This window comes from Gavialis gangeticus, unplaced genomic scaffold, assembly GCF_001723915.1.
Source record: "Gavialis gangeticus isolate Ggan-Ray unplaced genomic scaffold, GavGan_comp1, whole genome shotgun sequence".
In the NCBI taxonomy this organism is placed as follows: domain Eukaryota; kingdom Metazoa; phylum Chordata; order Crocodylia; family Gavialidae; genus Gavialis; species Gavialis gangeticus.
Genome location: NW_017728994.1, coordinates 49,330,022 through 49,357,240, shown reverse-complemented (window position 1 = coordinate 49,357,240; position 27,219 = coordinate 49,330,022). Strand labels below are relative to the sequence as shown.

The 27,219-nt window shown below is 46.1% G+C and overlaps 1 protein-coding gene across 1 annotated transcript in view; it reads right to left on the bottom strand.

Moving 5' to 3' along the window:
- Positions 1 to 342: 342 nt before the first annotated feature.
- The window catches only part of CFAP58 (cilia and flagella associated protein 58), a 79,366-nt gene continuing 52,489 nt past the window's right edge, over positions 343 to 27,219 (bottom strand). The window contains exons 16-18 of the mRNA XM_019502776.1: positions 8,771 to 8,890; positions 4,698 to 4,831; positions 343 to 569 (exon numbers count right to left, since the gene is read on the bottom strand). Of these exons, the coding sequence (XP_019358321.1) occupies positions 449 to 569; positions 4,698 to 4,831; positions 8,771 to 8,890 (375 nt within the window). The 3' untranslated portion in view covers positions 343 to 448. The remainder of the gene's footprint in view (positions 570 to 4,697; positions 4,832 to 8,770; positions 8,891 to 27,219) is intronic.

The window sequence follows — 27,219 nt, the reverse complement described above, 5'->3', positions numbered from 1 at the left end:
TACCTGAGCAAAGAGCTGTCAATTTTATTTGAACCTAAAACAGGGTGTAAGCTTCCGCTTATGCCTTTTTCCTTCTTGTTTCGTGTCCTTTCTTTTATATGACTTAAGTCATTAAAAATGGATAACCAGCACGTGCACGTTGCAGAGGGAGGTGAAGGGGATACAGCAGTGCTCCTCAGAGCAGGATTAGGGAAGAAATATCAGTGTATGTTGCATCTTTGCAACTTTACTGATGTGAGGTTGGTACCATCGGGGCCAGAATTTGTTTCCATGACATAATTACGGCCATGCCGGCTGGCGAGTAAACGTCTCCGATGAACACAACGCAATAATCTCAAAAGGGAAGGTTTGATATGGTCTATTCTTTAAAACTAGTTCTCAAACACCCCAAGATAAACTGAGTTCAGCAGGGCAAGCAGGGAATGAGACCTGCAGAGATGACTCCAAATTAGGCCGTCACCCTGGGAGGTTGCTTGCTGAGCGCGAAGCCTCCACCTGTGAAACGAGGAACGTCGATTCTCTGCACGGGGGAGTCCTGCTCCATGGCAGCCAAAGCTCGTTCCTTCTCCCTTCAGAGGAAAGAGAGGGGAAAAGAAGAAAAAAAAAGGGGTGCAATGTATTTTGCTGTAATGATGATATTTTCAAATGGAACAAGCCTGCATCCTCCAAAATTTCTTTGATGCCACTGCCGCAACAAGAGATCATTAAAAAATGTGTTGATTAAAGCCTGTTAGGCTACACAGCCAAGACTAGGTGTCTGTTTGGATCTAATTACGTGCCTATGGATGGTATGGGGAATTATTAAAAATTAGAAATAAATGAGCTCTTGCAATGTTCCCCTCAAAACTGGTCCGCGCATCCCATTAGATCTAGAAAAAGCATGAGCTTTGTGACTTCGGTTTTCTAATCACTGGCCCTTTCTACCAAGTACACATTTGTTTTCAAACAAATCAGCTCCACGCATCAAAGGCAAGATGGGGAGAGAGTTTTCCTTTCTTGAATGTTAATGAATTACTAGGGTTATCTGTCTTCAAATCCTAACAAAGTTCCACTGGTAATTACCTAGGCTCTTCTACTTGGCAAAAACCAGCACTTCCTCTGAACGTGCATCCAGACCCACGGCGACATGCCTTGCCCCATGACAGCCTGAATTGGGTGGCCCTAAAAGAATGGAGCGAGGTTTAGGTGATCCCTCTTTGCAGAGTCTGCACGGCAAAACAATGCAAAGGAAAAGGCTTTTTAATTTACTGTGAAGCGCCTCAAGGTTTCAGGAAGAGATCTGAAATCAAGCTGGAGATTATCCGGTGCTCCTTTACTGTAGCAGCAGTAGATCTCTTGGCCCTTCACAGGAGAGACCAGCATGCACTGAAACGGAGGCACAAAGAGGTGAGGGCTTGAACATCTCCTCTTTGCCCTGCTGCGTACGCCAACCCTGTCTCTTGACTCCTGGGTTGGTCTCCCAGTGAAAGCAATGGCTTCCTGGAGCTTGTATTTTCCACTCCACCCCCCATTACTCTGTGGAAACAGAGGAATGAACTCAGTGAAACCCTTTAACACTGCAAGCAATGGTTTCTTGTTCCACAGTTAATTCATAAAGAAGTGGGCAAATCGGCAAAGATGGGCTTAGACACACGTGAATATGCACAAGCGCTTTTCAGTGATTATAACGAAGTCGATGCAGAGCTAATGAAAAAAGAAAGGCTGGCAGCACCGAGGACTGATATGCTTCACTTAGACAGATAACACCCGCTTGCCACTGTACTTCAATCCAAAGTCTGAACCAAGTCCAGACTCCACATTTGTTCTAGCCCCCAGCTGAGACTCCCAGCAAGGGGGCCAATTAGAGCGGTATGCTTTTTGCTACTGATTTCTGTGCACTGGGTACTGTTTCAAACAGCATCATTGTACTGCTGTCAGGTGGCAGTGCCTTTCACTCAGTACCGACTGCAGTCAAAGCAGATATGCATACAGGGCAGGGCTGCCAGGTCACACTAGTGGCACGGTGATAACTAAAAGCTCCATCTTCCATTACTGATCTCCTGAGATCAAGCTAGGGGTACAGTGATGGAGAAGAGCAGGAGAGGTAACAGAGCAGAAAAGCAATGTGTAGCAGGAAGGGGGCATTTGGGGAAGGCTGTCAGGCAGAGAATAAGGGAAGGGGGTTTGATGCAAGCTCACCCTGTGCCACTCTGTCATCCGTCATTGCCCCTTGGACATCTATAAAAAGGTGCATCACTTCCATGCAAGACTTTCAGTCCCTGCACAGGCCGGTCTCATGCAAGTCAATAGCTGCCAGGAGACGGCACCTCTTGAAGACGCTCCAGAGAGCTTAACCGGGTAGTCAGCAATGATAATGCTACTGCAGCTACAGGATCCTCTTTTATCATTCACCGCATTTGTATCAGACACACTGCTGTCACTTCCCCCAGCGGCACAGATGCATCAGCAGTTAATAATTATTTGGCACTCAGAAGTACCAGAGATGATGAGGATCACATCTCTGGTACTTCTGATCTTGATCGATTAAATCTGGAGCAACTGTGGCAGTGTTGAAAGGCCAGGATGTGGCTTTAAGGCATGATGCGGCATTAGGGAAAAGGAGAAACTGCCATGCCCATAGGGGTATTACCAAGCAGAGAGGACCCTGTAGACAGAGGCTACAAGGTGAGTTAGAGAGGCCCAAGGGGAAGGGCCCTGGTGTACAGCTGTCTGATGCAGGAGGCAAAAGAGGGCTAAAATAGTTGAGGGTCAGGGTCACTACCAAAGAACAGATCCTTTGCTCAAGGGACTGCAACTGCACCTGGCTCCAGCAGGCCTGATGGACCATTATACAAAGGGTATAAATTTAGCATCAACTCTTTAACTTGCATGGTAGGTTTGGCATCAACTGACCAAATTCCACATCGCAGCATGGGTCTGCAGGTGTACAATTGCTCCACGTCACATTTTCTGTTTCTTACAAATAGCTATGTCCTGAGCAATGTGTTTTTTTCGGTCAAGTTGTAACAGGAAATTAAATCCAGGAAAAATTATCCAGCAAAACACGACTAGATTTCTCTTCTTCTAATGCAGGGAAGGAAACATGAAACCAGGGTCCACAATGCAAACATTAAAGCTGTTGTCAAGAGACACTTAGCTGCTGGAAATGGACTCGGGATATTATGGTAGCCTCACATATTGATCCTAAAACTCCAGGAAGGCCATTAGCAGTGAACAATTGTTGCTAATTCCAAACATCAAGGCAGCATTATGCAATTTGCAGATGAACAAAGGTCACTGTTTATCACTGACTACTTTGGTAATTCAGTCTTCAGAGCTGTTTGCTCTCTGAAATATGATTAAGGCAGAGATGGATGCCATCCATTTAGAATTACGCTCAGTGGAAAGGAAAAATAGGGTTCTTGGTGCACGACACAGGGTGACAGGCTGGGGAGAAGAGCGGTGGCTAGAAGACAGGCTCATGCAGAAGACAGCTAACTGCGACTGAAGTCATCCAACTGCAGAAATGCACAGTCCCCTTGCAACTTCTCCTTAGTGGGGAAAATCAAATCCCAACATTTCCAAATGGAGCTGGTAATTTGCGGGGGAGAATCAAGCATGGGGCCTAATTCTCCAAACACACTGAGGCTCTGCCCTCTGTAAATTAGGCCCCTTTAAGGTATCTCAACTTGAACCACTTCTGAAAAGGGAGGGCAGCAGCTGCGCACTGAGATGGAGGCCCATTCAGCACTACTAAGTTTTTACTGGCATGGCTATGTCTGCTAGGTCAGTGCTGCCAAAAAACCCCTGACAAAAACAGGCAGGCTGATAGAAGATGGCTTTTGTCTGCTTATCTTTCTCAGGGAGACAGCATAGCTATGTTAGTAGAAAAAATGAGCACATCACCATGAACATGCTTTGCCGGCACAGCTATCACAGCAGGAGCCAGTTGTGCAGACCAGCCCTGCGAAGGGAGACTACCTACCAAACTGCCCAAAACATGCCCCTCAAACACCAGAAACAACCAGAAAGGATCCCTGATGCAAGTACAGCAGAGTGAGGAGTCTGGCAATGCCAGAAGAAAGACGCATTGCTGTTGCAGCAACGGGAGGTGATGGGAAGAAGTGCAGGAGATTTGTCTTCTCTTCTGTAATGGTAAGCAATGAATATCTGGGGTCAGGAGAAAATGCTCATGCAGTCCCAACTACTGTGGCTTTTCCCATGTCTCTGTGGCACCTGGGGACACCTCATCCTAACGCTATGAGCAAGCAGCTGCCGCCTCTAGAAAGAACGACAGCCCTCACCAGGTTGCTCTTGCTGCTTATTACGTTTTATAAAATGCCTTGAGTGGTGCTGAGGAAACCTTCACCAGATGCCCATGAGATGGCCGGTTACTCCTCTGTGTCCAAACCCCTACCAGAGAGAAACACCTGATTGGCATCAATAACCCAGACTAGTTTAACTGGACTTCAGAAGAGAACAAGGCACAGAGGCACTGCTGCTACGTGACCGTGGACCACGGTAGGTAGCTAAACCCAGCCAAGACCAACGTAAAGTGACACAAAGGAAACCAAGGGAGCTAGCGTGAAGAATTAGCACAGACAGTGAGATGACCCTCCATAACGAATGTCCTTGCTCAGGGTACAGTGGTTAGGCAGGGTCTCACCATGCAGGGATACGCAGAGCAATGGGCAGACACAACTATCGTTATTTCTTACTTGGCCTGTTGCTCCTTGCGCTTCTGAGTGAGGTATTTCTTCTTGACGTCCAGAAGCTCGTTGGCAAGTCTCTCGATTTCATATTTGTACTCTTGACTCTGGGACTCGTACATGTTCAGTTCAGAAGACAAAACCTAGCAAACCGAAAGCAAAAAGTAAGGTGCTAGCGTCACAAAGGGGTATCTTATTTCTTTCCCTTTTCTCACATCCGATAAAACCTCTGCCCCTCTAAAGACAGGTTACAGAGCTAAGGCTGTGCCCTGGGGGTAGAGTAAAATGACCCGTACTTTGTTTCTTTTGAGTGGTGCTAGCACTCAGTTTGCTGGGACCCAAAAGGAGGGGCATAAAAACTGAAAAGGTAGGAGATCTTCAAAGGGCATGAGATTCATGTTGGTAGCCCAAGTAATTTTTCATTGCGTTGCAGGAGCTTGATTGTACAATTTATATAAATAATTTATAGCAGTGGAAGTAAAGCAGTAATGGCAGATTTGTGCGGTTTGGAGAAAAACTGTGGTTCCTAATGTGAAAGTTGGGCAATATAATGAGAGGGAGTTGAGAGGGATGATGTATAACGCGAGCTGGACATTTCCAAGTACCTTAACCGCTTGCAATTAGAGTTGTGTTTTCTCTCTTTCCCAGCCAGAAATGGGCTGGCTGGAGTCTAGACTTTCAAAGGCTAGAGCAAATGTTACTCTGGAATTTTTCCACCATCCACCTTTATCATTACATCATGAATGTTTCTAGCTGACGGGCAATTTCAGACATATCTGAAAAGTTATCCTGTTCCAGTAACACTAATGGACCGCTCCTGTGCACCCTTTTGAGACCTTCAGAAGCACTGGTTTTCAGTCTGACATTATGAGTTCCCCCTCGTTAGAAGCAAATAAGAATTGCGTAATGTGTGTTGTCCGTGAAGACCCGTTGTATGACAGAAAGCAATTACATGCGCGTGGGTAACATGGCATCAAGCGTTACGTGCAAGGGCACGAATTCACTGCCTTTTAAATCCATTGACCTTAGTGGGTCACATCCGTGGTGCTCTCCTGCTTCAGGAAGAAAAATAGCTTGGCCTGGCACAACAAAATGGTGCACACGCCTGTTTGCTGCAGCACGTTCTGCATGATGAAGTGAACACCTACACGGCAGCAATTTTGCACATTAAAGACCAATGGGAACCCTGTGTAAGACTCTGAACCACCTTCAGTCTAGCAGAAGTGCTACTTCTATTTTACATTTTCTGCATTTCTTCCCCCCTTCTTCTGTACAGCTAAGAAGATAGGCCTGTTATGCATATCTAAGAAGATATACATAACAGGCTCTTTGTTTCTTGAGGGTCCATCTGCGCTTGCAGTTTTCACACATACGTACTTTGTGCAGACGTAATTGTGATGCAGTGAATGGGAGACGACTTCGGCGGAGAAAGGCACTAGAGGAGTGACTGAACTTTTGAGGAGATGGCTTCAGCTTTCACACAATTAAGAACAAGGGAAAAGCAATGCAGGATATATAAAAAGAATTGCTTCTGCACATCATGCTCGCACAGTTTTCCATGATATATTAGCGGCTCTTCAGAACCAAGAAATCCTGCCTTTTCATGACAAGGGGTTAAGACAGATTACTCTTGTCAGCCCTGTAATAAGATGCAAAACTAATGTACATGATGTATGTACTGCGAGAGAAACATCAAGGATTTAGGAATAGCTTCTCCATCTATTTCCTCTAGCTTGGTAAAAGGGGATCGGAAACGTTTTGGACTTGCTTATTAGAATATCTTGATTGTTTAGAAAAAAAACAGAATTAAGCCTAATGCCAAATTCAGGTGGCACCTCAGCATGTCTATGCAGAATGCGCATTAGGAATAATACCAGACCTTAATATTGTAATAGGACTTAAAATTTTTCCCCTCATTTGATGAAGTAAATAATCATAATGTTACCAAAAAAAATCTTCTCAGACTGACAGGGAAGCTCACAGCCAGTACAAGAGCTTCTACGTGTCTATCCTGGCAGAGAGACTCAAAATAACATTTTAGACCTTCCTACAGAAAGCAGAGTTAATGCTTGTGTACAAGCATTAAACTACCTGCTGTTGCAGAATGGAGAAATGTCATGTAATGGGATCCTGACTCTACCTACAGCTACCAAAAACATCCGAAAAAGGTACCAAGGGCAGTCTGTCTTGTGAGGTCTCCAAATCAGGATGTGATGCCTTTCTGGACTATCTGATCCAGAAAAAAACACAAACCCACAAGCTACTGGGCTCAATACATCGTAAAATTGGATTAGATATGACGATGATCTAATGGTCGCTCTGGCCTCAACTATCTGTGGATATATGAAAAAGAGGTCAGCTTCTGAACCCGACCTTTGTACCTACACACCTCCCTACCTGCCCTTTGAGTGCAAACCAATAAGTGCACCTCACATGCCAGTGGAGTTGGCAAGTACTTACAGAGTAAGCTATTTCTAGACTTCAATATAAGATGCTACTCCAAAAGAGAGGGCCTATCTATTGATCTGTCCCCAAAAGCTAATAGAAGCAGGTGAGTTGCAGATGGTCCTTGGGAGAGGTGCTGCTTGAACGACGGGCCATTTTTTGTTAATTGGGACATTTTAATTCTTCATCTCTGACTATGAATATAATAGCTCCCAGCTGCCCTCTTCAGCTCCTCTGTTGACTAATCAAGCCATGTCTATCCAGTTCCTTTCATCTCTCCAAGTAAATGAGTATTTTCAGTCTTTTGTCATTATTGTTCTTTGAAGTCCTCACAAGACATCAACACCTTTTTGACCCCGCGGTGAGCAGAGTTTTGACTCTTGGGCCAGTGTTGCACAAAGGGAAAAGATGAACTGTCCTTTTTTTTGGAATAACATCAGAAATATTGGTTCAGGAGAAGGCTTCTCAAGGAAGAAAGCTTGCACATGCCTCACAAGTATGGTCGCCCTTTGGCACTGCAGCTGCATGGAAAGCTTTCAGGAAAGTAACATCACAGGAAAGGGAAGGTATCTTTTGAAACCAAGGTATAGTTTAGAAAGAGTCTCAATTTTAACAGGTTGCTCTTCTTGCCCTTGCACTATTCTTTCTAATCTTTTCTCTCTTGCTTTCCACTTTATTGGATTGCAATATTATTGCCTGTACCGCCAGGAAGCAGTGAAAGCGCTATGAAGAATGACAGTTTTCTTCAGGCCCCCTGTAAGTCCTGCTGGCTTCTGCAGGTGGGTTTTTGCTCCCCGAGGAGCTCCTCAGCCAGTCCTCCCAAATAAAACACAGTCTTTTCAGCAAAACAAGCAACCCGAAATTCTGCTGTCCTGTCTGACACGGGGAGGGGAACCCCTTTTGCTCCAACCTCAGCACAGCAGCTTCCCCTCCATGCAGCAAGAGGTTCAATTCACCGCCTGCTTCCTTCCCCGATGAAAACCACTCCCTCCCACTTTGTTCCCTGTCTGCTCTCTCCTCTGGTGTTTCAGGCTCCCAGTAGGACACTCCCTTGTTATCCAAATGCCCCACACCTGGGCCTCCTCAACAGAGTTGACTGTTCCCTCTCAAAGGGACAGACCACCCTGTTACACCCCCATACATTGAAGCATGTTTAACTCTTTCCAACTCCACTTAGGTATCAGGGCATTTATACCCATACCTTTTCATCCCACGATGCACTGGAGATCCAGTGGGATTAATCGAGTCTGCACGCAAGCTGATGTCTGCTGTGTTGCATGCAGTTGTATAAGCGGCAAAATGCACATCAATGTGCACAAAACGGTGGTGGTGCGCTTTTAAACTAAAACACCTTCGATATGCTTGAATTCAAAGCACACTACCAACATTTTCTTTGCGCTGGTGAATATTTCGCCACCTATAAAATTGCACGAACCGCAGAGCCTGGTGCTTCTAAAAGCACCCAGTGCCATAGTGCATGCATGTGTCCAAATGCCCTAAAGCCCAGGTCCTTGTCACCAAAACACTGCTGAGGTGGCCCAACTTCCCTTCATTAAGCAATGATGTAGCCCTACAAGCATGGTGGCCTTTCAGCTAGACTTCCTTTTCCTAGTAATCCCATGGAGGGCGTTTCTTACTTTAAGTTGCTTAGTCTTCTCACGGAGAGTGTGCCGATAGAGCTGCAACTGTTCTGCTGCTTCAGGCCCAGGCTGCCGGGCCAGGATGTGCTTCAGTTCCACGTATAGTTTTTCCTTTTCCTACGAGACAAGGTAAACAGGAGAAAAAACACTGCATACGTGCTCTTACTTGTAGCCGTAGAAGCGCCCGCGCAACCTGAACTGACATCAGTCTACCCAAAAGTGAAGCAGGCGGATATTTGCAGAAACAAATCTGCCTGTGTATTGGTCTCTGCTTCGCCAGCCATAACGTATTTGAAGTTGCTGTGATAGCAATGGGAGAGCTCATTAAGAAAAATATCCAGCTAGGTCATGCCAAGGAATAAATATCCTTAAACACTGTTGTCAGCAAACAAGCTATGCCACAGAGAGGATAAAACAGCCAATAGAAATGTAGCTCGGGGTGAGAGGAAACTAATTTTGAGAAAATGTGTTTATTGTAGTCCTCCTTCTCATACCCCCTACGCTGCGTTCTACTAAGTATCGTAGCTCCACCCACCAAGAAGTAAGCAGTCGACAGAGCCGTCAGCCAAGGCTCGTATAAAAGAGCCAGTCCGCCCCTGTATTCTTCCAAAATAATCCTGCAGAGCAAATAAACATATAAGAAAGCAACAGGCACTCCTACCTGAGTGAGCCCTTGAGATGCTGCTGGGGGAGGAAAGGAAGATTAGAAATAACCATGACAAGCGTAACAACCAGTGAGTATTTTTTTCCTCACCGTACGTGTCCTCTTCCCCACATTACGACAGGACCCGTGGGATAAATGGAAGTAACAAGCATAAGATCCCAGAGAAAGGCCACACCTTGCTGTTACCTTTGGCTTTCCTTATTGAAAGGCTGCTTCCAACTAAGTTTAGAGGTTGTAAATTTATGTTCTCTGAGGTCATAAATGTATTAGGCAAAGCCTATATCAGGGCTTTGCACATTTCAGTATGTACCTCAGCCCTTTCAGGCAATGATTTCTCATTATTTCACCTAATAATAATGCCAGGAAAGATGAACCGGGGCCACTAGCTTGTTAGACAATGAGACAGAATGATGCCTCTTCTGTATCTTGTGTGTTGGAACACTTTATTTTTTTGCCTGGTGCTCCTAATTCTCACGAGTCTATTGTAAACCTTATGAGTCTGTTTTTCACCCTAAAATCCCAGCTAACTGGCATTTGTGTTTCTAAGAGAATCTCAGCTTTCATTTGAAAAAAAAATAAGTTTCTAATTTTGGGGCTTTTAGAGAAAAGCTTGAGAGTGTGACCTGAATGCATGCAAGTGGCTGGAAAAATCAAACTGCAAGTAAAAAAAGACGCACAAAACTTTGGTTTTTAAAAAAAGAGAAAAATGCCCCAGGATTTTTAAGCCAATCTGAGAGGGAGGTAGGGTGGGGGGACGATGCAGCTCATGATTTCTGAACAGCTGGAATTGGCAATGGTGCGTATTAAATGAAACTTCAGAGTCAAGTTTGTGTCTTTGGAAGCAAAAGAAGAACAGGCGAGACAGGCACGTGCCAAATGGCTATACTGGTCTGATGATCCACTGTGTCAGAAGTAGCCAGGATGTCGAGCACAGCTGGGGAACCAGGGAAGCAAAGGCCAAGGCTGTGAACTAAAGTCCTATAAGACACGAGGGGACAGAGAGTATCAGGGTAGAAGCAGACATTGCCTTTGTGCCACCATCAAAAATTTTATGGCAGCACAAAGGCCAAGCAGAAAGACACCCATACTCCTCGTCATGCCACCAATGCCCAAAATTTGTATCCGTGGCATAGATGGTATTAATATGTTCTGCTTTTTGTGCTTTTAGGTTTATGACAGGAGAGCACAATCAGTGCAGAACTGCCCGCGCTCTCCAGCCACTCTGCACAGGCATGCCTGGGACTTCAGGGGCCTGATCCCACATGCCTCAGGAACAGGATTTCCCAGGGTGTCTAGGATCGGACCCCTGAAGCCCCGGGAGCACCTGCCTGGATCCCCCATTTGGGATCCCATGGGGATTTGTCAGCACTCTGGTGAGACACCAATCAGCTCACTGATGGCCCCCGCCCCGGGACCATGCTGGAGTGTCCACCTTGATCCAGTGCAATCTCCAGGGTGCATTTTTGCAAGCAAGGAAAGCCAGGGTTTCCCCGCCTGCTCACCCCAGAGGTTGCCAGGGCACATCTCTACACACTGCCCATTATCCCGTAAGATCAACAGGCAGTGTGTGTTTTGCTCAGTGAAGTGGATCGGCTGTGCTGAAGCACATCCCAGCACAGCCGATCCACTTCATTTGGCTGAGTCTCTTTGTACCCTTAGTGGCTTTAAAATGAGCCTGTCCTTTGCCACGTTCTCTAACCACCAGCCTCCATAAAGCCCTCCATAAAGAAGAAATGGGGAAAAAAAGGAGGAAGAATTTGCTTAAAATCATAGAAAATCAGGTCGTTGTCTAGTCCAATCCCCTGCTCAAAGCAGGATCGTCCCAACCAAGGTTTTGTCTAGCTGGGCCTTAAAAACCTCCCAGGATGGAGATTTCACCACCTCTTTGGGTAGCTTGTTCCAGTGCATTACTACCCTCCTTGTAAGAAAGTCTTTTCCCAATATTTAACCTAAACTTCCGTTGCTGCAACTTGAGCCCGTTGCTCCTTGTCCTGTCACCTGCCACCACTGAGAACATCCTCTTTTGAACCACCCTTCAGGTAGTTGAAGACTGCTATTAGGTCTATGTGCCACCCGTGGTTACCTTCTCATCTTCTTTTACTGGGTTTCTTCTATAGCTAATGGGGCCACTGGCACAGGTAAGAGGGATCTGCATTCCTCTAACATATGCCGGACAGCGGCCTCAAACCGGGGGCCTCAGCCTGTCTGCTCATCCCAGTCTGCCACCTTCCCAGCTGAGCATGCAGGCCAGACACAGGTAGTCAGACTCCTCTATGTGGCCCTAAGCACCTGCCCATTGCTTGCCACCAGCTGACTTCACTTTTTCCATTATAAACCTCTAACTTTCTCCCAGCTTGTGCCTCTACTGGTTGTCTTCGGCTACCCGACCCAGCTCGCACTTGGATTTTGCGTGTGACCCTTCAGCTTCCTAACTAGGCCCCCTCCTCAACCTGGCCTACGGCTCCATCTCCTGGCTACCTGGCCCACCTTGCCTTCTGACTCTGAGCTCTGCTCCACCCTCTGGCTCTCTGATTTGGCTTCTTGGGCAAACCTCCTGGCTACCCAGCACTCAGGTTTTGCACACTCCTGGTCCCAGGTGCTCCCCCAGACTCTGAATGACTCCCAGCCCTGGCTGCTCACAACCTGGCGTGGCAGTAAAAGAAGGAGCTCTATGTCTGATTCACAAGCTGAGCACGTCTCAGGACTGTCGCTTCCTCGGGAGTCCCTCCTCTTCCTCACTTCTAGAGGGCTCAGGAAGATTTTTCCTCTTGCCTATTTATTTCTTTGAAGATGGAGCTATAACGCTCACCGCTGCCAAACAACAAAATGTAATCGCTGCACGATCCTCTCCAGTCGTCATTCAGATTGGTACAGGCGATAAGCAAGCTTTTCAAAAGTCGTGCCAAATTTTGCCAGCGGGTCTAATTTTGAGAGCTTAGCTCTTTCTAGAAACCAGGCCTTTTAAGGTATCATGAGTTTGGCACCTGAAATCAAAAGCCACTTCTGAAAGTCCTGACCTTCCTTAGAAGTTGAATCCTTGACATGGAGGAAACCCCTTAGGAAGTGATTTTCTCACATAACAACTTTTGTGCAATCACCGTCTTCGGTGCAATATGAATTATTCTCCACGATAGGCATGTGATAGTTCTATCTCAGTGGAGTTTCACGATGCCACTAAAAGGGACTTCTACTATTTTTCCTCCTGTGGCTTCAAACTTGTTGCACACTTTAAAAAGTGTGCTGCCTTGTCAAAATCTGGCTGGTCAGTATTCACGTTTCATCCCTGAATGTATCGCAGACTTGTATTTTGGGAGAGAGCACTGGTAATTTGGATAAATATGTAGCCGTTGATGGATTGAAGGTCTTATGTGCAATTGTTTTCCAATTTACTTCTCTCCAAACCCTCTACAAGGGCCAACCGAGCTCTTCAAACATTGTGCAATGGTGTGTATAATAACCCCATTTACAGACAAAGAGTACAATTCTATTATAAAGAGAATCTATCTTATACAACAGAGACTCGTTAGCTGTCCAATGTATATTGTCTCCATAATCCAGCAGAGGCAGAACCAGCTGCCATGTAATGCACATCCTGTCCTTCCTTGCTAAGCACTGTCCATTTCTTTTAAATCTACTCAATTAATTTGTCACTGGGTTAGGAGCACCATATGTCAGCAAAACATCAAAAGAAAATCCTGGATGCTTAATTCTTTCCTCATCAGCAGAAGTTTGTATGCGCAGGTTGGCATGTCTAAATTCCCTGACATTTTAGCCCAGGATGCAAAAAATGGTGACTTGCGTATCACGTCTTACAGTATTTACCTTTCAATTTACTTTAAAAATAGCTGCAAGCAGAATAAATTTAAGTCAGTTTTACAAGGTACATCTGATATTATCAGCAAAAACACGTTGCTCAAACCAGGTACAGTCGTCTCCACACATACAAATTTGGGAATGCCTAACAAAAAACGAAGCAGCGGAAAACAACTGAGGAAGGACCTTGACTTTCAGAACGTGCAGGAAGGGCAGATGGATGAATGGGCGGGGGAACAGGCAGTGTAGACTATAGGCAGTATCACGTACAGATCCAGCCGCGGGCTGGTACGCTGACTCTGTGGAGTTCCCAGCTAGTGGTGGCTGCTACGCTGACAAATAGCACTCCCAAAGGGTATCGCCTTGTACCATTGCGTTAGCTAGACTTTTACCCCAGAAGGCAGCTCCACACGGCTCTTTGAGCAGTAGATGACATTCATACCTAACTCTTGGTCCCTTCATAGGCTGATTCACTATGAATCCTGGTGAGAACAAATTCCAAAAATCATGGAGAAGTCAGGCCGGAAGGGACCTCTGGAGGTCATCATGTCCAACCCCCTGGACAGGATCGGCCATCCAACTACAGGAAGGCCAGGGGTGCAATGCATGCGGTGCTGCAGCTAACATCTGAAGCAGCAGCTAAGGACTACTCACTTCCCTTGTACATGGAGCTCAAGCCATTGGACCCATAAAAGCACAGACATAGTAGCCCTCTCCTGGTCCTTTGCCAGCCTACTGCTCTGTGCCACTGAACAGTCATCATATGCATTGCTCCAGGTGCGAAGATTTAGGGAACATCTACGCCATGACAGCTTGGTGGCCAGGTCACGACAGCCATGTGCATGCCCCACCTGCCTCCTCCTCTGCCCCAGCTTCAGACACAGAAATATACCCAGGAAGGTGCTCCATGGTCATCCCCACTGAATAGCCAAACAGGACTCAACAACGCATCAGATGTGGACCAGACGATTTGGGGCATGCTCTGAGCCGTGTCAGCTGGCGTTTGCTTCTGCTGCAGTGGAGACAAAAAATCTTAGTTTCTCCTACCCACATTGTAGGGAATCTAAAGACACCAGTTCCTCCAGTAAGTGGATCAGTGGCTCTGCGCCCTGCCCAGTGGGAAATCGAGGGTAAGGTCCACCAGGCCTCCCTGACCTCCAGAGTTACTGCGGCTTAGCTCTCGCGGGGCGGCATGACGCACGTTCTGCTGATAGCTGAAGTCTTTGACTCTTTATTCAGTCTTCATGCAAGCAAATCTCCCATGGACATCAGGAGAGGTTTTGCTCCCAGACAAAGCCCATAGGAACAACCGGCCCTGCACAGCTATAGTAGGGCAATGAGACTGCGTCCGTCGCGTGTATGCCGCGCACATGGGGAGTTTCGGATTAGGAGGGATAGTCAGACTCCAGGCATCCCAAAGAGGATTTCAGTGCCTCTGCTAATACCTGCTGTATGAGTTGGGTAAATAAAACTGAGAAATATTTTCAGAACAATCCTGCCAGTCAAGATTTGTTTTGCAGGAGAGCTCAAAGGAGCGCACAGATCTGCCTTTAGGCTAAGCCATGACAATATGTTTCTGCGTCTCTAAGTCTCTGTCCCATTAATTCTGCTGTGTTTTGTTTCTTTCCTCTGAATATGAACGAGGTGCTGCCTTCGGCAGATGCCACAGCTCCCCTGCCCTGCTTGCCATGCAATGGCTGAGTGAAAGGAAATCATTTCTTCTGCACAGGTCTGCCGGGGTGTTTGGCAAGGTCCAAGGGACTGAGTCTTTGGGATCCCATCTAGTCATCAATTTGCTCAATCTGTAGCCAGGCAGAGTCAGTCTTGGAGCACCAGTGCTGCTTCTCCCGGTTCAACTTATTGCTGCCCAGAGCTGCTCATTTTTCTAGCTCCTGCCTGGCTGAAGGACCCTCAGCGACAGGCCTGTTGAGCGATGCTCCTTTGCATTCCCAGGCAGTTCATCTTCCCTGATTCTTCTTTTACAACTGCCCTCTTCTTAACTGCCCTCTTCATGCAGGTGGCAGCACAGAAAGCCATGCCACGGCGAACCGCTGCGAGAAAAATGTGCTCGGTTTGACATCGGTTTCTTCCCCCGCGACGGCACTGGGGAAACTCTCGAGATAACCCTACTCATTAGTTAGCCTAGTGTATTTTTCTTAACGGGGGATGATAGATGATGTTACATCTAATGAAGATGTATTCACAGCAGAAACAGGCCAGAAAGCCCCAGTTCTCTCATTTTTGCATGCGTGTCTGCCAGGTTAGAAATTCAACACATATAACTAGTATAGTTTCCACATATCATCTGCCTACTTAACTGGCACTGGAAAAAAAAACCCTCATATGCAGCCAGGGCATCCTTTCATGAAAAAAGAAGAAGAAGAAGAAATCAGTCAGAGTAAATTTCCTTTGCGTTTGCTCCTGTCTCCAGTAACAGAAGCTCCACTGCCTTCAGCAAAAAAGAAATAGAAAAGAAAGATGAAGATGTAGAGGAGGAAAAAAAATGTGCAATTTCCCATACGGTGACAACCCCCAAAACACTTCACCTAACTGGAAATCCTAATTTTAATTAGTCAGAGGTAGAAAACACCACAACCATACGCGCAATGCAGCTCAACACAGCTTTGCTGAAGAAAACAGTCAATCAACATGCCACAGGGGTTTTTTTGTTTATTGGCATTATAACCAAAATGTCAAAGCTGTGCTGAACTCCAGAGCCATTTTGTTTATGATGTCATGAAACAGTGCAGTCTCCGAGAGGGGTTGTGATCCCTGCTGTGACATGTTAAATAGGAGGCTGGAATCTGGTTTAAAATAAGAATATATGTAGTCAGAGTCATTTTACCTTCATAAGCTGCCTGCTTTTTTTTTTTTTTTGGATAATACAGTAGCGGTTGGCTCAGGATGTCTATGATTAAGAGTTTTATGAGGCATAGGAGAAATTAGCATATGGTAACCTTCACGATTTTTGTAACAATAGAAGAAAGTTGCCTCTAGCACTGAGATATGTGCAATCTGAACTTTCTCGATAAACACCTTTCAAAAGCTCATGCTCTTTCTTGTCTACTTCAGCAAATCCCTTTGCCAGCAGTAGGTTCTTCAAACAGTTTGTATTCGTATCATCAGGTTGACCTTCCTTTACGAGTCGGGGGGCAAGGTGTGCACCGGACAAGCTCATTTAGGCTTGAAACGAAGCTGACATTCCTCCGGGATGCAGCAGTGCTAGTACAGGCGTGCAGCCAAGGGCTCCAGGAGCTCCTTGTTAAAATGCTGTTTCCCCAAATTGAAAGGGATATTGGGGATGAATTTGCACCACTTCTGATAGTGCTAAATTAGCCCTGCCTTAGACAACTTCTCCCTCCAGTTGATACACGCACCTCTGAGGAGCAAACTTGTTTCCTTTGGAAGGGAGCCGATTGCACCAAAATGACTGACATTTTCCAAACAATTTAATGAGCGAAGAAAATACCTTGGAGCCTCTTTTAAGGGCTTCACTCTCAACCCTCTTCCAGGTAACGCATGCTTAACACTACAAATCACTATGTTTCAGGAACAAAGTATAAACAGTTCCAGAGAAATCCAATTGCTTGTCTTTATTTTTCTTCTGCCAGGTGGTGTTGCCTCCTCCTTTTGGCATGGGTGAGAAGTCACCACTGCTCAAATAGGCTAAACAAATTTAATAGGCAGTCCAAGCTCTGCTCCCTGCAAGTTCACTAGCCACATGGACAAAGCGATCATAACAGGTTATGGGCCACAAAATAATGATACAGAAGCCCCTTGCTAAAATATTGGCAGTACTTCTCTTACTGCTAGTGATACAGGGCCAGCTTTTCAGTGGCTCTATGCTGATGTCAGTCTGTCATTGCAATGTTTACACTGCATAAAATGAAGAACGGATTAACACTTGTTCTTTTTTATATGTTCACACAGCCAAAAGAAGGAGAGAGATCTGGTGACATGTCCTCTGAAGCTGAGAATTAGTGGTGGCAAGGCATGGACTTATTTGACTATTTCAGCCGCCTTCAAGGTGCATGAAGCTTGACACAGTTTTGGCTGAAGAAAGCGAAACAAATCTGTTTCATCTTCCTCTACTGGAATCTTGTTTTGTCTTGTTGGGAGAGTCGGGGAAGACCGATGCAAGTCTCACCCACAAGGAATCTCAACATCCTAAGTAAGTCAACAAGGCAGATACCGCGATACTTTTTCCTGGGCTAATCATTATTAGAACCAAGGTTTCAAGCCAAAAAAAAATTCCGTTTTTCAAGCAAACATCATGCTGGCTTGAAAACTACCATGTTGCATTTCAACTTGGGTTACAACATCATTATATGATGCCAGTAGATAATAAAAGCAGACCAGTAAAGGGCAATTGAGCAAGGCTCTATTGTAAATGAATGTTGGGCCTGTAGCTTGTGGATAAAGTTCAGCAGGTGGAGAGAGTCCAGTCTCTTATCAGCTCTACCTCTGGTCTGTTAAGTGACTTCATGAGAACTGAGGCACGTAAAACTCCCCTAAGGTACCCATCTGCAGCCTTGGGCACCTCAATCCTTTTCCAGATCTCTCACCTGCATGATTTAAGAGCCTAAATCTCATTGAAAGACCCTAGACTTGGGTTCTGAATTATGTGGGGTTCTTCCAAAATTGAGCATCTATATTATAGGTCAGCCCATGTCTTAACTGTATATAATACCTATGGTATGTAAGAGGTAGAAAAAAGTTCCCTTTTATGTGCCAAGTGCTTCACTGAATATCTCTTGAGGTCCCTTCCACCCTTACTTCTATGAATAGAGAGATGGTCCTTGGAAGAGGACAGAAGCTACTGAAAGCAACGAATCCAGGATACCCGTACAGCAATTTTGAGATTATGAATGCATAGATCAGAGCTCCTCGATTAGCTGCGACCTGAGCTAAACTCTGATGGTTCAAACTGTTCCTTCCTAGCTCCCCTTGTGTGTTCATATAGGGCACTTGTACACATGATGGGGGGTAATCCTTAGGGTTGTATTCTATGTCCCCTAGATTGAAATGGTTTTTTAATTGAAACCCATCGTTTCAATTTAGGGGTTCTATTTTTCTGTCACTGCTACAGTGAGGGGCCTGATCCTTTTTTTTTTCCTGGCAGAACCTGCCTGCAGCTGTGGGAGAAGAGCTGCTGGTGGGCCAAGTGGCCCCTGAGCTGGGGGTGTGCCCTGGTTCTCCCCTCCATGGCAACAGCACCCCCTGGGGCTGCCTGGGTGGGCTGCTAAATGGCTGGTGGGGTGCAGGGTCTGGGCTGCTTACAGTAGTGATTCTCAAACAGGGTGCCTCAGTGCCATGGGGTGCCATGAGATCCCTTTAAGGATGCTGTGGATATAATATTATAGATTTATAGATTCATAGATTCACAGATTGTACAGTTAGAAGGGACTACAATGGATCATCGTGTCCGACCCCCTGCCCCAGGCAGGAAAGAGAACCGAGGTCAGATGACCCCAGCCAGGTGACTGTCAAGCCTCCTCTTGAAGACCTCCAAGTTAGGTGACAGCACCACCTCTCTTGGCAGCACATTCCAGACTCTGGCCACCCTTACTGTAAAAAATGTCTAACCTGAATCTACTCTCCACTAGTTTGCACCCATTATTCCTAGTTACTCCCTGGGGTGCTCTGGTAAACAGCGCATCACCAATTCCCTGTTGTCCTCCCTTGATAAACTTATAGGTGGCTACAAGGTCACCCCTCAGCCATCTCTTGTGAAGGCTGAAGAGCTCCAGGTCCCTCAACCTCCCCTCGTAGGGTCTTTGACCAGTGCCGCATAGAGGGGGATCCCTTGATCTGTTGGTCATGCATCTGCTAATGCACGACACGTTGTGATTGGCCTTGTTGATGGCCTTGTTACACCACCGGCTTATGTTCATCTTGGAGTCAACTATGACTCCAAGTTCTCTCTCAGCCTCTGAGCTGCTGAGGAGGATAACCATCCCCCACCCTGTAGGCGTGCTGGGAATTCCTCCTCCCCAAGTGGAGTACCTTGCATTTATCCTTGTTGAATTGCATCCTATTTTGTTCCACCCATTGATCCAACCTGTCCAGGTCAGCCTGTATGTGCTCCCTGCCCTCCGGTGTTTTAACCTTGCCCCATAATTTGGTATCATCTGTGAACTTGGAGAGGGTGCTCACCACACCCTCGTCTAAATCACTGATGAAGATATTAAATAACACCAGTCCAAGGACCGAACCCTGCAGGACCCCACTGCCCACCTCCTTTCAGGCTGAGATCGACCTGTCCACCACCACTCTCTGGTGCGGTCCCTGAGCCAGTTGCCACCCCCCTCACTGTATAGGTGTCCACTCCACAGCCCGTTAGCTTCCCTGTGAGAATAGGATGCAAAACTGTGTCTAAGACCTTCCTAAAATCCAGGTAGATGACATCAGCCTCCACTCCTGTGTCAAGACAGTGTGTGACCTGGTCATAAAAGGCTATAAGGTTTGTCAGGCAGGATCTGCCTGCGACAAACCTGTGCTGGTTTCCTTTCAGCATCGTTTCTCCTCCTGGGCCTTCACAAATATGCTCTTTGATGATTTTTTCCAGTATTTTCCCAGGGATAGAGGTAAGACTGACTGAGGCCTAAAGTTACCTGGCTCATCCCTTCTCCAATTCTTAAAAATGGACACCACGTTGGCCCTTTTCCAGTCCTCAGGGACCTGTCCAGAGCGCCATGAGAGCTCAAACAGCTGTGCCAGCAGCTCAGCAGTGACACTGGCCAATTCCTTCAGCACCTGTGAGTGGAGGTCATCCAGGCCAGCTGACTTGTACTCATCCAGCCCCTCCAAGTGCTCCTTAACTACATTAGCACAGTTAGGTGTACAAATGACAACACAATTCGCAAGATAAACCTAGGGGTATCAAACAGGAATCTACAGCGTCAAAAACATGCAGACCTGTTGTGGTCTTTCTGAGTTCTTTGCAACAGAAGAACTGCTCTGTTGTGTTTCCATAGTCAAGAAATGAGTGAAAGCAAAGAGCTGGCATTTTCCAAGAGGACCTCGAGTCTAACACGGTTGAGAACCACTGGCTTACAGTCTACCCTGGCTTGCTAACAGCACTGCCAACTTTGTGCATTGCAGACATATTCAGGCAGTTCAATGACTCATTTACCTTTCCTTAATGAGATAACTAGTTGATTAATATACTGCACCCTGGGGTGCAAAGCAGATTTATTTCCTTCCCAGACATATGCCTGAACACAAGACTGAGGAGTAAACTTTATTCTTTATTCTGTTTATTTGTTATTTAGTGAGACAAAGCCTTGAGCGTTTCCTTTATGCTTCATTCAAGCAACGCTCTCACAAATGCTTTTGGCCCTTGATTTTTCAAAAGCACTTGGTCTGGGTGGGGAACATCTCTATAATACAGTGTAGCATAGGCAGAGCTATCAAACTCTCCCATGAATACTAACATTCATGAATTAAGAGTACGTATATTAAAATGCACAAAACAAAGTCTGTATTTGACATGTGTCGATCAAGGATGGCTTAGGTGTGATTAAATCAGTCCTGCAGGGTGCAGAAAGACGGCATCTGATGACCCACTAGAATTTCCTTTCAACTCAAATGAATCCATGAATTCCCCTAAAAACATTAAAAGGTATATGTATGCATGTAGGCTTCGTAACTGTTAAACCAGATTCATTTTTGCTCTCACTTCCCCTTCCTCATCCTTGCAAATGGCATCTTTGTACCTAAAATATTTCTAGGTAAAATCGGATCAGCTAAAAATGGCAAAGATTCCCTGTGTTGTCATTCTGATCCATGTGATCCTAATTTCTCAAATAAATTTGCGTCTTCCTTCTGCCCAAAAACATTTATCATGGGGAAATCAGTGTGGTTTGTGCGTGCGAGGTAATTGCACAAAGATTCAATAAGAACTAAACTGTTCCACTGAGAAAACTCTTCATAAAAAAATGTTTTGTTTGGGTGCTAAGTAATCTCCTTTGCCTTCCATCACCTTGTGCCAGATATATTAGCACTATTTGGTTTTATTGGAAAGCAATTTTCTTATTGTTAAAAGCAGCTGATTATCTTCACCTGATGCCATTAAACTGATCATTACCTTTCCTGCCTAGATTTTAAAAGTGCAATTTAAATAAACAAAAAAGGCTATTTTCCAGGGAGGATTTTATTCTCTTCTGTTTGACTGCAATAGATGTTGAAGGAAGAAAAATAACATAAATGTCACCATGGTTTTAAAAGCAGTTTATCATGCCATGCGTTTCTGGAGCACATCACTATTCCAACTCTAGATGGATTGAGATTAGAAAGACTACAACAAACTTAATGTACCAGAGGGCCTATTCTGAATGCACAAGGGTAAAACCTGCAGGATAAAATTCACTCCTGTACAAAAAGCCAACATGAAAGCACGGCTTTGGTGCAGGTCCACTTTAACCCTTGAGGTTTAAAGGTGAGGTTCCCACAGAGATGCTACTAGTCTTTTACTCTCTGTGCTTAAGAAATGTGCTGCCTTGTAAGCCCACCGCTGTCTAGCATATGAAAGGAGTTAAGGCCTGTAGGAAACTAGAGCACTGATCCTACAAGCCACTCTTTGTGGGTGGACCGTTGTGCCCCATAGAGCCTCACTGACTTCATAATCAGGGCCTGTGGTTGTCGAAGCAAAAAGGGGATGAAAGATTAATTAAAAAGCAATGTTGCAGCGATAAAACAAAGGGCTCTCAAGAGATGCTAATTATGCAGAAATAGCATCCTATGATACAAAGTGTTTGGAAAAAAAAAAAAAAGGAAATGAATGCTCCAATCCTTTAACCTAAAACAGGATACTGAAATGCAAAACATTTCAACCTACAGGCAAAAGTCAAGTCCCTGAACAGAGCCGCCAATGTGCCTAGCCCAAAGAAAGGAAAATAAAAAGGATGTCACGGGGAAGAAAGAACCTGAAAAAGTGCTCCTGAAGGATGACTCAATATCTGAAGTACCTCCATATGTCACTCGCTATATGGCATCGGAGACCCCGGCTCCCGTCAGAGCCAAGGCGCCGGGAGAAATTAATTTGACGGCACTAGCTCAGCAGGCTGCCATGCATCAAAACTTCGGTGCTGGTAATTAGACATTTGCTGTTGGTCTTGGCTTAGAATGGTGTCAGAGCCAGAGTTCATGAGGACAAATGGGTTTTCATTTCGAGAAAGAGTAGCAAACCCCTTCTAAACCCATGCGTAGATCACCGGTAACTGGGACAAGGCAATTCTGTGAGCGGCTTTTGATAAACTGCCTGCGGCGTGTGCAACAGGGGGAGCGAGTTTCTTCTGCGCTACTCAATCGCCACTGCAAAGGAAAAGAGGAGATGAGGGGCTGATGTATCCCCCCGCACAGGTAAGTGTAACACCGCTGCAACCCACACGACCAGCCTACGGACAGAGTCACTTGGTCAAGAAATGACCTTGTACTTTCCTCTTATGATGCAAAAAAAGCAGTCTCAATGTTTTGTCTTTTTTCAAAGAGAGAAATAAAGTGGGGGATTTTTTTTCCTGCTTGTTTTCTTGTATTTTGGTCCAGCTGTATCTGCACTTACAAGCTTTGCCAGCCTACCTTTGTCAGTGAGTTGTGTGACTTTTTGGATTGACATAGGCATGCCCCGCGGGAACTGCTTACATTATTATTTTGGCAAAAAAGGGTTTTTTGCCAACAAAACTAATTTTGCTCAGGAAACTAGTAGAAGCCATGATGGCTAAAGGACTGTGTTACCAGTATATCCTGTATTAGGAGGGGCTGCTGGTAGTGCAGAAAAGACAAACAGCTCTATGGCCTATAACCATTTAATTGAGAACTGCCAGAGTTGCAGGTTTCACATTCAGGGTATAATGCTTCAATCCAAAGCTTTCCAAGATTTTCAAAATCCTCCAGGGAGCAGTGGCCGAAAAGAACCTGATCCTTTTTAATGTTTAAAAAAGCCAAGCAGAAAACCCCTCTTTTTAAGAGGTTTTTCTTATACATACATCACGAAAGGTTCTGGGAAAGGTAACTCAATTTTTAGCAGAGGGTTCTGCAATTCACCTGTAAATTGCACCAAATGCAAAGCACGCATCCAAACTATTGAAACAACAGACTCTTTATAGGCAAGCTGATAGAGACAGGGTGATCTGCATGTCCTTTACTGTGGGTCAAAGGCGATTATCAGAGACTCTATGAGTGAACAGCAGATAGTTTTACCAAAGCAAGTAAGACCATCGACCCTGCATGTCACATGCAAATAGGGCCCTGTTCTCAAATGAACAGGCATGTTCCTCGCAAATATACATATAAATAACTTGGTGAAGACCAACCAACCAAAGTAAATCTCAACCATGAAGAACAGGTGAGACAGTCACATAAGTGAGGCTGAACCAGAAAACTGAAATAAAGGCCAGAAATAGGAACACGCACCGCGCCCTGACAGGATAAGCTGTCACTAGGAAGACCTGATGAGTGCATCTCCTTTGCAGCAACTGGCCAAACTCTTCCCTGCTGTGTTCGGCACAAGGCACCATCCAGTTGGCACTACCCTTGCAATTAAGGACCAAGCAGAAACCAGCTCCATTAAACTTTAGTTTTATTCTCCCAGCTCAGCCAAAGCATACACTCAAGAGGAGGGCAGAGAAAGGGCTTCAAAGACATCCTCAAAGCCAACTTGAAAAAATCCAACGTCAACTCATGGGAGACTATTGCCCAGGACTATTGCCCAGGACTTCCCCATGGGGGAAGAGTCTGCTGCAAGGATCTCAATATTTTGAAACTTGCAATGACAACCAGAGATGGAAAAGTGGGAGCAGCAGAAACAGTGTGTTGAGGACTGAATCAAGAACCCAGAGCCACCCACCTTGCATAGAAACATGTGCCCCAGATGCAACAGACTCTGTTGATCCCAGATAGGTTTTGTGAGCCAAGTTGAGACTCACAGACAAGACAGTCATGGAAGGCATTCATCCTGGACTGCAAGGGATTGCCGCTGATGCTTGCAGTGAGTGAGATGGGAAATAACAGCCTTTGTTGCTTCAGCCTGGTGATTTTGTTCCATAAAGAAAAAACACATTGGAGACTACAATGCCATGTGCCTTTAAGTGACAACATGGGGCTAACCCTACTTCTCTTTTACATGGGCAAAGATCCAAAGAAGTTTTCCCTGAGTAAGGACTGAGCCTGAGATTCAGGATGCGTTTCCACACATTTCTTCATGTGAGTCCAGCTCCCTTGAAAAAGATTTCTTAAACTGCTATGTCCAAAGTTTAATGGGTCATGCGGCCCTGACTACCTTCAAGACAAGCAGCCAAGCAGCCATTACAGGCAGGGCCAGCACAGCAGCATATGGCTGGGGAGAAGGAGGAGGGGACTCTGTGGGCTCCTGTGGATCACAAAGCCCAGACAGAGAGTTCCCTGCAGGGCACAGAGCTACACTCCCAGTCTCATCCTGACAACAAATCTTCAATTAAGCTTGCTGTTTCTTAGATTTTTATAGACTACTTTTTTTTTAACATACTTTATGGACAATCATTTTTACTTTGGGGGGGGTTGGTTGTTTGTTTTTGTTTTTTACAGACTGTCCATAGGACAGTTGGTGACCCAACTGATCACAGTTTCTCTTTATGTTCAGTACTGACATCAACAAAGGCATGCTAATTTATGCCACCTGAGGATGCAGCCTACTATGCTGCAACAGCAACACTTCAGTGTCTCCTTTTCTCTCCATCTGTGGCACAGTCCTTCTGAAGGCTGATGCTTTGGTTTGAATAAAGTCATTGGGCTCAATAAGGGGAACCTGGGTGAAACCTGACCTGTAATATACAGGAAGTTGGATAGAGAAGTTACTGATTCCTTCTGACCTTAAATCCTAAGAAACTCAGGGAGGTCCTAATTACACTAATTAGGATAAGGTCCTAATTCCCCAAGTCCCAATCTCTGACTGTTCACAGCCCTGAAATAACAGTCAGCACTCCACTAAAACACACTAGACTTAAATGAGACAGGAATTGTAGCAGGGGTGTAGGTTGTAGCCATGTTGGTCTAAGGACATAGGCAGACAAGGTTCTTTGGGTAAAGCTGGTATCTTTTATTAGACCAACTTAAATAGTTGGAAAACAATTATTAAGCAAGCTTTTGGGTTCAAAAAACCTTCATCAGGTAAGGAAGTTTCAGCTTTTTAAGCTGGTCTAATAAAAGATATCAGATTCACCTAAAGAACCTTGTCTGCCACAGGAATTGTAGAGGATTTTTTTTTCCAGGAAACATCCAGGTGTCTCCTACTCTCTCTCTCCCCAAACCTCTGGTCTTGACTGAACATGTGCCTACGTTCTTGTTGCCTGACCAATCTTCAGAGATGACTGATCGCGGACATATAATGGGAATCTTCCCCCCGTTATCCACTTTAAGGTATGCAGTTGAACAAAGCAGACTTCCACTCAGTCATAAAATCAAATTAGGGAATGAGTCCACTCTGAAGAGAAAGAACTAAATTTTAAGCAAATAAAACCACACATCATTCACATTTAATGAGATCATTTCCTAAAGCCACACTAATCATAATCCTAACAAGGTAATTCTGTTGCCCTGTGAATTTCCTGCACATCATTGCTCATTTTGCAGTTAAGTTCCATACACGTGAAGGACTTGTCCGATCTACAAGCTCACAGGTTCATAAAAGAGTAGGGCTGGAAGGAGCCCTAACAGGTCTGATCCTATGCTTGAGGAAGAATCATCCCTATCTAAACCTTTTCTTAACTGAGCTATCGTTTTATTCAGCTACTACATTTTTGGTCATTATCTTAGACTCGCTCTCTGGAGTAGCTCTGAAAATATATCTTATGGCTAGGGCAGGGGTAGGCAATTATTTGAACCCAAGGGCCACACAGGAATTTTTGATGAGATGTCATGGGTGGGATCAGCACTCCCCTCACCAAAATTCCCTATGGGGCTGTAGGAGCTAGATGGGCAGGCAAGGTGGGGATCAGGGAGCCACATCACAGGCTGGTGACAGCTCGGGGCCAGAGCCCGGGCTGAGCTATGATCCACTCCCTGCATGCCCCTGGGGTGAGAATGGTATTGTGCATGTTGGGTGGGGGGTGCCTGGGAGCCGGCCAGGGTGAGGGGAGTGAAGGAGTGGTGGGGGGGAGGGTGCAGCAGGGCTCACCCAGGCAGCTGCCCCTGCAGCAATCCACGTGGAAGCCCTGCCTGCTCCTGCTCCTGCTCCTGCTGCTGCTCCTACTCCAGGTTGGGGGGGAGAAGACGTTTCACTGGGGGGCAGGTCCTGGCCCAGCATGGGGGTTCCAGCTCTAGCTCCCAGCTGCCTTCCACCTGCTCTGCCCACCCACAGGTGGCTGCTCATCAGGCCAGGCAGGTGAAGTAGGTAAAAGGCAGCCAGCAGCTGCAGCTGGAGCCCCATGCATTGCGGTAGCAGCCATCCAGCCGCAGCTTGCCCTCTGCCTCTGGCTGGAGCAGTGCTACAGAGGCAAGAGCAGGACACAAGGCAAGGAGAGCACAGCAGCACCCAGTCAGCAGCAGCCGCACTGGGAACAGCCCCGCCAGAAGCTGCGCTTGCTGGTCGGGGCTCAGGCTGGCAGGTGCAGGTAGGAGTGCAGTGAGGGCTGCCCCAGAGGGAGCAGCCAGGACTCAGTCCCATGTGGAGCACTGTGGGACAGCCACAGGATGAATCCATATTTTGCCCACCCCTGGACTAGGGTGACCATACCTCCCAGTCTGGGAGGGACAGTCCCAGGTTCCATAGGCTGGTCCTGAACAAAAGTTGAACAAAAGTCCCAGAACTGCAGGGCTGCAGGGTGCAGTCCGAGATGGAGGCAGAACAGCATGGTGCGCCATGCAGGCAGGTGCGCAGGCACCGCTGCTGCTGTGCAGGAGGAAGGTGGACAGATGGAGCAGGCACCATCCCACCTGCACGTGCCTAGCCTGGCTCCTCCTGAGCAATGGCTGGAGGCGGGGGCGGGCTGGGCTG